The sequence below is a fragment of the Haliotis cracherodii genome, unplaced genomic scaffold (genome assembly GCF_022045235.1).
Source record: "Haliotis cracherodii isolate W230 unplaced genomic scaffold, xgHalCrac1.p SCAF_34, whole genome shotgun sequence".
Lineage (NCBI taxonomy): Eukaryota > Metazoa > Mollusca > Gastropoda > Lepetellida > Haliotidae > Haliotis > Haliotis cracherodii.
In genome coordinates, this window is record NW_027266291.1 from 1,261,597 (window position 1) to 1,276,189 (window position 14,593).

At 40.0% G+C, this 14,593-nt stretch overlaps 1 protein-coding gene across 1 annotated transcript in view; it reads left to right on the forward strand.

The window, feature by feature from the left end:
• Positions 1-10,726: 10,726 nt before the first annotated feature.
• The window catches only part of LOC139477658 (cadherin-23-like), a 60,630-nt gene continuing 56,763 nt past the window's right edge, over positions 10,727-14,593 (forward strand). The window contains exon 1 of the mRNA XM_071260035.1: positions 10,727-10,781. Coding sequence (XP_071116136.1) covers positions 10,727-10,781 — 55 coding nt within the window. The remainder of the gene's footprint in view (positions 10,782-14,593) is intronic.

Here is a 14,593-nt window from a genome sequence, read left to right on the forward strand (position 1 = left end):
ATTTAAGCCACTGTATTGTATACGTACTATATCATTTTATTTATAACCATGTGTGTTTCAATATAATGTGTACATTATTCATTGATCTTGTGTGGTTATTTATTGTTTTCACAATCTACGTGGAGAGGTCAGATCAAGGGTATAATTACATATAAACAGTAATACATATGCTTCACAGATGTTTTCCCTTTACAACTTCCACGTCAATGGTTGCATATGACTCGTCTTTTATGGGTGCCACGGCGGCAATATAGAACTTTTCAAACCCATACCCACACTTTTTAAAGCAGGAAAAAGATCAACAAAAAGCGTTTTAAGTGAAAGGTTTAGGGAAAGGCAGATGATGAAACGGCATGGCATAAGCCAGAAAACTACGGATTGAAAGCAAGGCGTTATATGTGTTGTTTTACATTTTATATATTCGTTTGATAGCTAGCATACGAACCTGTCCGCGGATTACCATCGACGAGATGTACAATAATCATATGACCACTTCTAAGCTTCACATAATTATTTTGTAATGATATTTTATTTCCAATTTTCAACATTTGTTTACAGTAAATGTCTATACACAAGCCACATGTTTGCAATACTTATATGTTGCTACAGTTATCTTCTATTCACATAAGCCAATAATAATGCGGAGATGTATTATTGCATGTAGTTCATTTTGTACTTATACTATACTCACGGAAACGGAGGATTGAGTACTAATAATACCAGCGTTTCTCTCCAAACACTCCACCCATACCTAACCCCGACTTAAAGCCCCTTCCTCCCTAGTTTAAAATGAGTTTAACTGATTAATTTAATAGTGTTCACAACACACACTGCGTTCCCAAACCGCAAGATTCCTATTTTTCATGTTGAACAAATTTCCCAGACCTGACTGATGTGTGTCATATTGAAAATTGTCAAATATCCCACACTATATCGTCCAATTGTAGCATGTAGTTAAATGAAAAACGCATACATCCGCTAAAAGATCAAAGGAGTCAACAGTACTTTGTCGTTTTTTTCATCAACGTCTTAAGCGATGGACGTCATGATGACGTCCAAATCCCCCCTCCCCCTGATCTGATATATAGAGGTTGCATTGTTGTATCATTCCTGTCACGCAAGATGGTTCTTCAACATCAGTATTATCGATCAGTGAAATAGTTTCTTACAATGTGTCCGATATTACAGATCATGCCGTTGTCAAAATGTAATGGTGACACTTGCCCCGTAAAAGGTATAAAACTCTACCCTGTTAAGTAAAATCGACTAAATAAATGCTTTCTTTCCGCGTCCCGTTTCGAATCCGAAATTTGTGATATTTTCAGCAGTCCCTAGGTGTAAAGAGTCTTAAAAACATTTTGTCAACAAATTCCCATGCCGCAGGATTTCCCCAAGCAGTCACAAACCACTGTGTCCGTACCACAGAAACCACCCGCGATAAAGTTGTCCGAGGCGGGTGTTGATGATCTATGAATTATGTCTGTCATTGGTCATAGGAACGAACAATCCTGAAGCAATACATACTCACACCTTCTGTTGCTCAGCGTAGGGCATTGAGCAACATACTGCAGGCAAATAACACCACCGCTGTTGCTGTTTCCCCGCCATGTCCCATGGCGACGCCATTTCACGTCACATCGCTCGTCAGTTGTGTGTCCCATTAGCCAACCAACTCGCCAAGCACTCCATTTCATGGCTTTTGTCTTATTGGTAGAAACATTGGTTCCAACTTTTACGTCGGAAAAAAACCAGCCTACAATAACCAGTGACACAGATTTTCACATTAGTTCAGAGTAATAGTCAATATAGAGTAAACTGTCCATTTGCCTTATCATTAATATTGACATACAATATGCATACAAACATACAAAGGTGATGTGCTATTAATTCCTGATATATAAACTAGTGTCCAAAAGAAACGATACCAAATTATTTTCAAAATTGTTTCTTACTAAGTGAATTTTCTAGTATAAAAACATGCCAATTCGTATTGCACACCCCAAACACAGCATAGTCGATAAAAAATACCGGGAACACGTGATCACTTCCGGGAAAAAACGTAAATTTCGTGAAAGTGACATTTCCCTCTCTAGCATGTTCTGCACGTGCATAAAAACTGTATAAAACGGCTGATCAGACACGTTGATATCACAGCAACAAAAAGAACACAAGATATGCCACGTTTGACAGCCATCGAGAGAGAGAGAGCCGTTGGAATGGTCCAACAAGGAGCGTCACACGTCGACGTCGCCAGAAGGTTGGGCTGCGCACGCATCACTATCATCAGGTTGATGCAGCGGTTACGTCAGACAGGTCAGACGTCAGACAGGCCCAGGAGTGGAAGACCACGAGTAACCACGCCCCGTGAAGATCGTTACAGCCGGGTATTACACCTGAGGAACCGCACCGTGACAGCGACGTCCACGGCGGCTACAGCACTGGGACACAGGATCAGTCGACAGACCGTCTACAGGAGACTACGGCAGTATGGTATCCGGCCACGTCATCCCTACCGCGGACCGCTCCTGACGCCTCGACACCGGAACAACAGACTGATCTGGGCCAGGCGAGTTCGACGTTGGCAACGGCGGGACTGTTGCCAACACGTGTTATGTTCTCTGATGAGAGCAGATTCCTCATCTTCAGAAACGATGGACGGCAGCTTGTATACCGACGATTTGGTGAACGTTTGGCGCCTAACTGTATCCAACAAGTCCGGCCGGTTGGAGGTGGAGGGTTAATGGTTTGGGGTGGCATATGTGGTGACGTCAAAACGATGCTTGTCGTTATTCGTGGAAACCTAAATGCACAGCGTTATCTTGATGACATCCTACGGCCTGTTGTGGTGCCCTTTATTCAGCAACAGCCTCGTGGACTCCTTTTCCAACATGACAATGCAAGGCCACACACAGCAAGATTGACACAGAACTTCCTTGCCAACGTACAGGTTTTGCCATGGCCCGCATGTTCACCGGACATGAATCCCATCGAGCATTTATGGGACCACCTCGATCGGCAAATCCGACGTCGCCGTGTGCCTCCAGTCAACGTCCAGGACTTGGAACGATGTCTCCTCGAGGAATGGCAACGCATCACTCCCAACGTCATCAGACGTTTGACGTCATCAGTCCGTAGGCGTGTTCTGGCATGTATTGATGCTCACGATGGACATACCCGCTACTGACTTGACTTTGAGACGAGTGGTGTGACATTTCCCGTTGTTTCTGTGATCAGTGCTCTAACGAAATGTTCATTTTTCGACCCCACCCATCTTTAAAGGCTTGTCATATTGGTTGTACAGATTTTATTGAAATGAAATTTTTGTACAGATGTTGTGAAAGGATTTCTCAAAAGCATAACACCAATCCTAAACTTCTGCATTGTTTAGTTTTTCTTATATGTCGTTGCAAACAGGTGGTATCGTTTCTTTTGGACACTAGTTTATTTATAACAAGAAAAAACATATACTTGAAACAAATTTAAATGATCGTTTTGGTAAACATATCACACAAAAACTTATTTATTTCATTTGCTAAATGCGTCATATATTTTTATGTGATTTAAATATTGATTTTTATTTAAATTGATTCGATGAAATAAATAAACTTTCATTAGAAAGTGTTACTTTAAAAATAGACGTGCTTGTTATTCATTTCACGAATCAATATACACTGATTATACCCTAGTTACACAAGAGAAATAATGAGTAAATACATGTCTTTGTCATTAAGATTTCATACTGAATGAGAGTTACTTGGACGTTTAAGTATTAATCTCTGTGTTAAGCCACACCCTCTACCCTCTTCAATTTTCCAAAACCATTCCCTGTACCTATAATGCGGGTAAAGGGGGTTACACTTTTAAACAACCAAACAGAAGCATATCAAATTGCTGGTTACATCGGTTTTGCTAATTATTTCGAACGAACGTTCCAAAGGCTCACAGAAAAAAACTCCAGCGTGAGCACAGGATGGCGTACCCAGGAAACAAAAGAGAATCATAAATTTACGAGGGATGGTCAAAAGTTCTAATCCTAACAAACAAAACCAACAACTGTAAAAGTTCTTTTAATTTTATTTTTAAACATAATCTCTCTGCTTTACAATAGATTTGGCATATCGATAGTGAAGTTTTTCATTTCCAGTCAGGAAGACGTTTTCTGAAGCCTTCCTGAAAAACACATTCAAGGCAGCATTGACGTCATCGTTGTCGTCATAGGGCTTTCCACGAAGGTGTTCTTTCAGTTTGGGACAAAGGTGGAAATCACTTAATACCAGGTCTGGCGAGTAGGAGGGCGAGGAAGCTCTTTCTAACCCACACTGCCGCACAGCAGCCTTTGCAAGTCGAGAGGAGTGAGAAGGGCGTTGTCGTGAAAAAATAGAACATCAACAGTCAGCATTCCCAGCCGCCTTTCTTTGATAGAATCTCCAAGGCGATGAATCAAATCAGCATGGAAGGCACCGGTGATCGTCTTTCGACTTTCTAGGCAAACATCATAGATCACACCCTTTGCATCCCAGAATACAATGGCAATAACTCTCTTCAATGATCTTGAAGCCTTGACATTCTTTGGTGCCGGAGAAGAGGAATTGTGCCATTCCATAGATTGACCTTTTTGGCTCGGGATCATAGTGGTAGACCCATGTTTCATCACCCGTTACTAATCTCTTTTTTCAATTTGACGATATCCTACCCAATTAAATCTAAATGTTCTCCGGCAATGTCAGTTTGTTTTCCTTAAGATCAAAATTTAGAAACTTTTGCACCGTTATTTTATTATGTTTATTCGCCTTTCAAGCGTTTAACAGTAGATGTATGCTAAAGGTGAGTCCCCGATGCTGTCTGCCTTTGCTCCGACAAGAGCGTTTTTGTCTCCACATATGTTGAGAGACGAAAACAAAGTAGCAATGTTCATTCAGCAATTTCATTTGAAAAAACGAGTAACGAAACAGTTCGCTATACATCATTCTTTCAGTGCTATTTGAAAGACGACTAACAAAACAATTCGATGTTCATCATTTGGCAGTGCTGTCAGAAAGACGAACAACAAAACAGTTCGCTTATCGTCATTCTGCAGTGCTGTTGGAAAGACGAGTAACGAAACAGTTCCCTATTCGGCAGTCAGCACAGCTCTTTGGGAAATGAGTTCGTCATTTAGGAGTGTGACAGACGAAAAACGAAATATTGAGTAGATTTCTGAAGAAGCAAACCATTGCTAAGATGCAAAGATGTATCCATATAAAACACAAATGCGTTCGGATCCTCATTCATCAATGACAGCTGAGAAATTCCTGAGAAAATAGTTCGTATAAGTCTTTCAGGATTACGAAACACGAATAACAAAATAATGAATAATGCAAAGGTTTAATGCTAAGGATTGTGCGCCCAATGTGATCGAAACGAAAACCAATGTGATTCATTCAGCAGTGTTATTTGAAAGACAAATAATGAACAGTTCGTTATTCCTCATTCAGGAGTGAGAAATACGAATCTCGAATGACAATAACGAACTAACTACTGATTTTAGATCTAGATGTTGTATTATGAAAGAAATGTTTGTTTGTTTTGGGTTGTTTTTTTGTTGTTTTTTTCTTGGTTTAAACATAATCTTTTTTCCTATAGAAAATCGTTGTCAAGCAAGATGCCAAGATGTGTTTTAATAAAAGTTCTACCACGTACAGAGTACATCCTCGTGGTATTTACAACTTGTCTGCGCTAGTAACTTTGTTTTAAATTACAAGTATTTATTTCGAAGGCATTGACATTATTGATACTTGGGATAACTATAATGAACATATGCGACCATTTTGAAGAACTGCGAAATGTCCTGCGTATGATCGAAACCTTTTGAGACTGCATTATTTATTTATTTTTTTGTGGGGGAGTTTTATGGCTCCATCTTTAATTTCACATACAATTAAACTTCATTGTATTTTATCTCGCTTATTCCCCCAAATGAACTTCAAGGATCATTTATGAAACTGATCTATAACACAAAGATTTTAATGCTGTATTTCTTTCCAGAGATGTTACCATATTGTCATTAATCTTTCAAACTCTTTAAACTTAGTTTTATAGTTGGTATCAATAACATTTTGAAGGCCTGTGTGGAATTGCACACCTACAGTTTGAATGGTTCTTGACTCCTATCTAGCTTCCATTGTTGACAGTTTCATTTTGTATCTTTTTTATCCTGTCCTGATTATTATTCCAGAATGAAGTGTTGGAATGTCGTATTCACCTAACAACATATCTAAGTTTATTGCACTAGTTTCATGCTAAATATACAAGGATTTATACTATCTTTCTTCTAGTAAGTCATCTTGTTTATTGGGGCGGTCGGGTAGCCTAGTGGTTAAAGCGTTCGCTCGTCACGCCGAAGACCCGGGTTCGATTCCCGACATGGGTACAATGTGTGAAGCCCATTTCTGGTGTCCCCCGCCGTGATACTGCTGGAATATTGCTAAAAGCGGCGTAAAACCATACTCACTCTCTCACTCACTCATCCTGTTTATCAATAACCCTTTCCCATGAATCTTCTATACAGCTTATCGATTTGTTAAGGTACTTTCTGGACTTTAATCCTAGAAAGTATTTCTCTCCCATATCAGTCCACCTGGCTTTCGAACGTACTGGTAAACCTTGAGTTTTTATTTTATAAACTTCCTCCAACTCATCATTTAGAATAAACACGTCCCATTTTAATTCTGGAAACCCAATAGTCCAGAAACTCTACGGTCTTTGTCCAGTCTCGGTCAAAGGTATTTACAAAATTAAACATGCTGTTTTCATGGGAACATACCAAGGAAGACAAAATGAAAAGAATTTTTTATCAAAAACACAATATTTACACTATGTCTTATTCTTTTAATTAAAACTCATGTTTTTGTTTCGCAAATACATAAATGTATTTCTTTCAAGTATCATGACACAAAACTTAACTCATTTTAACTTAATTCAACGATTTTATAGAGATATTGAAATATTTTGCCCATGGGCGAGAGTATTTTCCTTTGCTCAACAGTTTTCGTTTCGGAAATACATAAAGGTGTTATAAGCATGACACGTGATTCAACTCATTTTAACTTAATTCAACTAATTTGTGGCGTTATTAAAATATTTCGCCCATGTCTTCGTCAGTCCCTTTAAAGCATTAACTAATTGTGTACAAAGGATATTGTATCATGTGAAATATACTTTAAATTATATTATTGTATCATGTGAAATATACTTTACATTATATCATTACATTACTATTTAAAAGGGCCTTTGGTTGGATGTTTCCTATATAGAAGTTTTACAAATTTCACCTTTTTTACAGATTGTAACGATCTTTAATGAACCCGGCCTTACCTCTCAAAACATGTTGACAGTTTATCATACGAATTCATGCGCGTGTACTCCAATTCATTGTCGTTAGGTTCCAACACAATAAAGATTACTTAATTTCCTTTTTCGTTTCCCATTTTATGTCTCGTTGATACATCACACTGGGAAATTAAGTGACACTAGGTATGCAATATACAGGTACACGTGTGCGTATTTTAATGGAAAAAACTCCGATTCGTCTTTCATTGCATAACGTCTGACTGAATATCTCACATTCTAACAAAATCTCGAAACATGGCAATACATTTAAAAGTTGCTTTAGTGTCACAATATTCACTCAAGTTTTCCTCAATCGCATTGAAACATAATTCCCAAACAGGATGAGTGAGTGAGAGAGTGAGTATGGTTTTACGCCGCTTTTAGCAATATTCCAGCAGTATCACGGCGGGGGACACCAGGAATGGGCTTCACACATTGTACCCATGTCGGGAATCAAACCCGGGTCTTCGGCGTGACGAGCAAACGCTTTAATCACAAGGCTACAAAATGGAAATTTAAAAGGAAACTAACTAAACTTTAATGTGTTGGCAAATAACGCCAATGAATTGGAGTACACGCGCATGAATTCGTATGATAAACTGTCAACACGTTTTGAGAGGTAAGGCCGGGTTCATTAAAGATCGTTACAATATGTAAAACAGATGAAATTAGTAAAATTTCTATAAAGGAAACACCCCACCAAAGGCTCTTTTTAAATAGTAATATGTAATGATATAATGTAAAGTATATTTCACATGATACATTATACTTTGCACACAATTAGTTGATGCTTTAAAGGGACTGACGAAGACGTGGGCAAGATATTTTAATAACGCCGTAAAATAGTTGAATTAAGCTAAAATGAGTTGAATCATGTGTCATGCTTGTAGACACACCTTTATGTATTTCCGAAACTAAGACTGTTGAGGAAAGGAAAATATTCTCGCTCGTGGGCCAAACTTTCTCGCCCATGGCGTCACTAATGACGTGTTAATATCAATTTCCATTAAAATTTCTTTTTTGGTTTCTTCTCGGTCTGCTTCATCTAACTTGATGGTTAATTTATTGGTGATATTGTGTATATCCTTTCCTTTGTTTCACGTTCTTTCTGTATGTATGATACGTATAGCACCTTTTACGGGATTTACATATTCAAAATCTTGTAATATCAAAATCTGCTCTAACAATAGATGGGATCATGTTGTGTGAAACAAGGAAATAATCAAGACGTGCTTGTTTGGGAGTGTTTGCTTGTCGCGAAGTGTATCTTTTTACAAATGGGTTTCTTTCTCGCCAAGGGTCAATGAGGACAAGATCCTCTTTCATCTTTAGGATTCGTTCTCTTGATTTAGGATTATTAACACTTTTGTAATTATATGTATCAAAAGTATAGTTTGAATGAAAAGTTGATATAAGGATTTCAAATCCTTTTTTCGTCCAATGCGAGGTTTCAGTACAGATGCGTATACCTTTATCAAGCAAGCCATAACTGCATATACACTGTACAAACTGTATTTAGAATGTTATAACACGTACAAAACATGGTTAGAAATGTGTTTAAATCCTGAACTCATTTGGTGTGTTGAAACTCGTGAAATTGGCTTTCGGCTCACAGCTTTAACACCACAAAAACACAACATGATAATAATTGATAATCTAAATAAGTTTAGGATTTATGTGGAGGACACGGTTCTTTCCCACGTCCAGCTGTTGAACATAATCCTAAACATGTTTAGACCATAAACGCGTCAAAATTATGGAACAAGGAACGCTCTTAGGTTTGTGTTAAGGATCTAAACATATTGTTTCAGTGTACGCAAGGCGAGTAGGCCAGAAATTTAAAAGCCTTGTCAAACGTTCTACATTGACACTGTCTGCACCAGCAAAAACACCTGCAAGACAATCTCCCTGGTCGCACGACTGGTATTGCACCTTTCTGTTAACCTGCCAGCCGGCCATCAGCTTAATGCATGCAGTATACCACGTAGGAACAAACCACGCAGCGCACACAATCAGCTTCACCACCCCGCCCCCTACCAACCCCCACTCCTGCCCTCCACACACAGACACGATAACACGGTCGCTGTATATAGTACCCGTTGTATTTAGTTACACTATTGAGCCTTGGAAATAGCATGACACATCAAAGTAGCACAAAATGTATATCAGATTGTTTCAGTAATGAATACCTACAACGTGACGTTTGTTCTCAGCATTGATTCACGAACTGATCTTCTTGTAAATAGATGTTCTGTGCCAATGGGACGTATCTCAAGTTCTTTATGCTGATCGCGAAATTCCACACCATGCCGGTGAAGGCTAATGTTATCATTTGCATGTCTAAAGTTGTTATCAATTCATGACCACATGTTCATAACGCAACGACGAGAAACCGTTTGTTCTGTGCTTGTGCCAGGAGACTACAGTTTATACAATCGCGATCAGGTCGAGAATACCCGATGTGAAACTATCTGACAGATCAAACGACGAAAGACACGCACTATGTGTACGTTATAAAGTGTTACATTAAGCAGACTATAGTTCACAGTATTTCCACCCCTGGCATGTTTGGCGTCACTATTGGATTTTGCCATTTGACAGGTACAACGATTTCTCTTGACCTTTAAATGTTTACATTATTAACATTCACTACCACTATTTGAACGAGTAGTAAAACAAAGGGCTTGCTTTTGTCGTCGTCGTTGTTGTTGTTGTTTGTTTGTTGTTTAACGCCGCACTCAGCAATATTCCAGCTATTTGACGGCGGTCTGTAAATAATCGAGTCTTGACCAGACAATCCAGTGATATATTGACATTATGAGGATCGATCCACGCAATTGGGATCGATGACATGCATCAACCAAGTCAGCGAGCCTGACCACCCTATCCCGTTAGTCGCCGTTTACGACAAGCATAGTCGCCTTTTACGGCAAGCATGGGTTGCTGAAGACCTATTCTTTCCCGGAATCTTCACGGGTTGGTACCGCTCGAACAAGGTCAGTCCACTGTCAAAAGACCAGTCTCTCGTGGCAGCTTAGGATAACAGACCTGACATTCTAACTGTCATATTTGTTCCATACATATACGTTGGCTTCACAAACTCGTTTGAAGCCATTGTTAGTCACAAAACTCAACAAAACCGCACACAACAATATTCCAGCTATATGACGGCGGTCTGTACATAATCGAGTGTGGACCAGGCAATCCAGTGATTGACATCATGAGCATCGATCTAGGCAATGAAAACGATGACATGCATCAACCAAGTCAGCGGGTGACAGAATTGGTGAAGACATTAATCGGCATATCTATTTTGTGTATTTGTAGGAGCTGCTAGTGCCATAAAGCACGACACATCATGATTCGGGGAAGTGCTGTCTGGCTTCTTCTGTTCATGGCATCGACCCACGCAGGTACGTTGGGGCTCTGCTTCATGTATATCGCGAAAAAATATGCATTTGTACAAATGGTTTCTTACTTTTGTTATTAAATTGATGGTCATATTTCCTGGGTGATACTTTAGTGCTCTGACTCTGAACAAAGTGGTATGGCCACAGAGTTGATGTTTACGTTCATTCATTCGGGTATAGATTATTAGCTCACTGGGTCCGAAGGACCAAGGTGAGCTTATGCCATACCGTGGCGTCCGTACTCCGTCCGTCGTCTGTCCGTCGTACGTACATGTACGTCAACAATTTATTCAAACGACTTCTTCTTTTTCAGAACTAATTGGCAATTAATGAAATATCACTGGAAGCATCCCTAGGTGTGGGGATTCAAAATTGTACAAATGGAGGGGCTGACCACCCCCCCCCTCCCCCACCAATTCCTTTTCGATTAATTGTGCGCATGTGTAGTAAGTGAATGAATAATCTACGCGTGCGCCGAAAAGGTTATAACTCCAGTGGTCTTTTGTTAGCGTCAATGGTTCTAAAACCAAAGTAGCAATGGCAATGTGGTTTGCTTTTCTCAAAATGAAAACAAATCTTTCATCGTTGTTTTAGAAAATAGCTCATATATCGTTATTGTCTGTGTCGGTTTTCATAAACCAAACCATAAAGCAATTTTCACGGCAAGAAACAAACACTTTGCACACACGGTTGGTCCCGTCGTTTTAGACGGCGCAGTTCGTTGTGCGTCTCCTAGAAGAGTGTTTCAAGGGCCCCGGTCCTGCCCCACACTGAAGCACACGTTATGCTTGTGGTGTCTCTTTGGGCAAGTGAGTTTGTTTGAAATACGCAACTGTCCAGCCAGCGGTGGAAGAGTACCTGGTAAGATGATATGGCAATGTGTCTGTTAACCTTCTAGCACATCACAGGCAGCTTGGAGATGAGAATGACCTGGGTAAAAATGCGCATTGAGTATGATTCAGCATTGAAAAAAGAGCCATACAAATGGACTTTATTATTATCATAAATCGAATCGACAAATGCGTTGTGTAGAGTTGCGTCCCTTTGGCGTGCCAGAACCCTATGCGCGTGGGTTCTACTTCCCGGTTCGACCTGATTCCGACTTCCTTCCACATGAAGCTGACGCCATAACTGAAATAGTGTTCACAGCGGCGTTAAACAATACTCACTGACGAATTTCACAATAATGTTTTTGCGATGTCTATATTTGAATCATATCTACTTAATCGGAGTTTAGGTTCATAATTCAGGTTACCGACGACCCTTTAACTCACATACTTAGCTTAGAGTTCGTTCACTGGGCGCAGTCATCTATAACCGTATTCTACAGGTCGACATTTAGAGTCGGAGAGTCGTCTATCTCAGGAGAGGTCGATTTCGCATAGTCACTCTCGAGATCGTGCTTCTCCTAGTCGACATTCTACTGATCGTACTGCTACTAAGGGTCGATATCCAGACACAGCATCCAGGAGTCGACATTCCAAGGGCCAACATTCATGACATTCAGATCATTCGCCCCAACTTAGATCGTCTCGAGAACCGACTATAATGTTGCACCGACCCTCCATGCAGACAACTTTCGGTCAGCTAGATTATACCTCTGACACTTCAGATCGCTTATCTTTGGATCGATCCTTCGATGATAGACGTAGTCGTTCAATTTCTAAAGAACAGCAACGACATCGTGGACGATCAGACTCGTATTCTCAGCGCGGCCGGCATAATCGATATCAGCCTTTGCTATACTACCCGTACCCTGCTCCGGATCGATATGAAGAACAGATATCGACCCTACCCTGAATAGTACCCAGAGTCGACATTCTTTTCATGCACGTCCCCTACAGAAGCGAATTCAGGCCAGCAATCGCCAAACAAGTTCCCGCTCGTGATGCATCCCTCTCAAATTCCTGTGACGGACCCTTCTACTGGTACAGCTCCTCCAGTGACTAACCCCTTATGGACTTCATTGGATCATAGAGATCAGACCGCGTTCTCGTCCTAACAGATTGAATATTCCTTACAGCAACGCACCGATTAGTCGGGGGTACCACTCAGGGACGCTACAACCACGATTACATCGAAGACAGCTACAGATTGGGTCGACACAACGCATACACTTTGCCTACTTTATGATCGCGGATCTGCACAAAATCAAATTGTACTGGACAATCCAGTGATTGACATCATGAGCATCAATCTACGTCTTGGTATACGATACAATGCTCCAACCATGTTAGCATGCTGGACGTTGGTCTCCTCTTACAAACATAGTCACCTCTTTTGACAAGCTGGAGATATAGAAGACCTATTCTACCGGGATCGACAGGAAAAGACTCACGGGTCCACGGATCGACATTACAATGATCGACCACTAGGAACGACGTCGACATTCATGGGATCATTTTTCCAAGGATCATCATATCGGTAAGCCAGTCAACACAGAAAAGTCAGAGACCACGCCCTCTCTTAAACTGCACTTCATCGGAGCTCTTTTCGACACTGATCTCGGGCAAATGTTCGTTCATCCGGATAGGTGGAAAAGTTACAACGACTCGTGCCGTTAGCATCGAATTGATGCAGTTTGTCTATTCTTATGATCTCAGTGGCGCATTAATGACGTCATCCGATGTACTCAAAAACAACGAGACCCTACACAAAATGGTTTCCGCCATATCTTAGGATTTTCAAGGCGATGATGATAATGCAAACTAGATAAGATCAAAGAACACGCCGAGATAATGATTTTCACCTCAAAGAAATAACCAAATATGAACAACAATGTTTACTTCCGTTTGATATCACTACCGGTGACGGACGTTTACAAAATGGCGTGTTCACTGAGAACATGACGCGGAATTTTTCAGGGGAGGACTTACGTTGCTTGATGGATCGTCATAAGCATTTCACGTAAGTAATCAGAAACAATAAGACAATCTGCGTACTGTTATAAGTTATTTGCTATATGCAACCAAGAGAAATGCAGGTAACTAGGCCTATCGTCGTTGATTTTGCGTGATTTTGCGTCAGCCATGGCGTCACAAAGGACGGAAACGTTTACGATTTCTGTTGAATTTACCTGATCATTGTATTGTATCCAATTGGAAGGAATGGATCTCTCAAAATAGGAGAAAATGCTACACAGTGTAGGATTTAAGCTGAATTTTGCTTTGTTTACATTTCAAACTAGTACAATTTTCCGAGCACAGTGTTCGTTTTCACACCTAATTTATTTCGCTTGATTTCATCTAGATAATTTTCATTGGTGTCAAAGACCTTTTGTCATTTGATTCTAAAATGTATGAGGAATTCAGGGATGATGTATCGCAGCTGAGTTTGAAATATAGTGATCTAGGTGTCTCATAACCCGCATATGTGAAACGTGATTTTGTAAACACTATCCAATATGGTTTCCGTAGTTTCCAAAACATTCTAAACGATTTAAGGCTTATCGGCGAAGTTTCAGTATTATCATTAGTGATTGGATGATATGATACCCGTGATCACTAAATTTAATATGCTTTTTTTGAAATTCAATTCTTCAAGTAATATCAGAAATAATAATTTAGATTTCTAAACAAAAAGTAAATAATGGTGAATAGTGATTTAGTAACGTGTCAAAAATGGCGAGACATACGATGTACCTAATTTTCAGAGGTCGCTTTTAGTACTTTTGTTTTGCCTTAAATGACTTTGAATTTTATACGACTCCAAAGTGAGGGTTGAAGAGGAGGGACATATATGTCGATGTGGCATCCATGGGGTTTACATTCTAAAACACCATAACGTTTAACACAGATGCAGGTGACCATTCGACT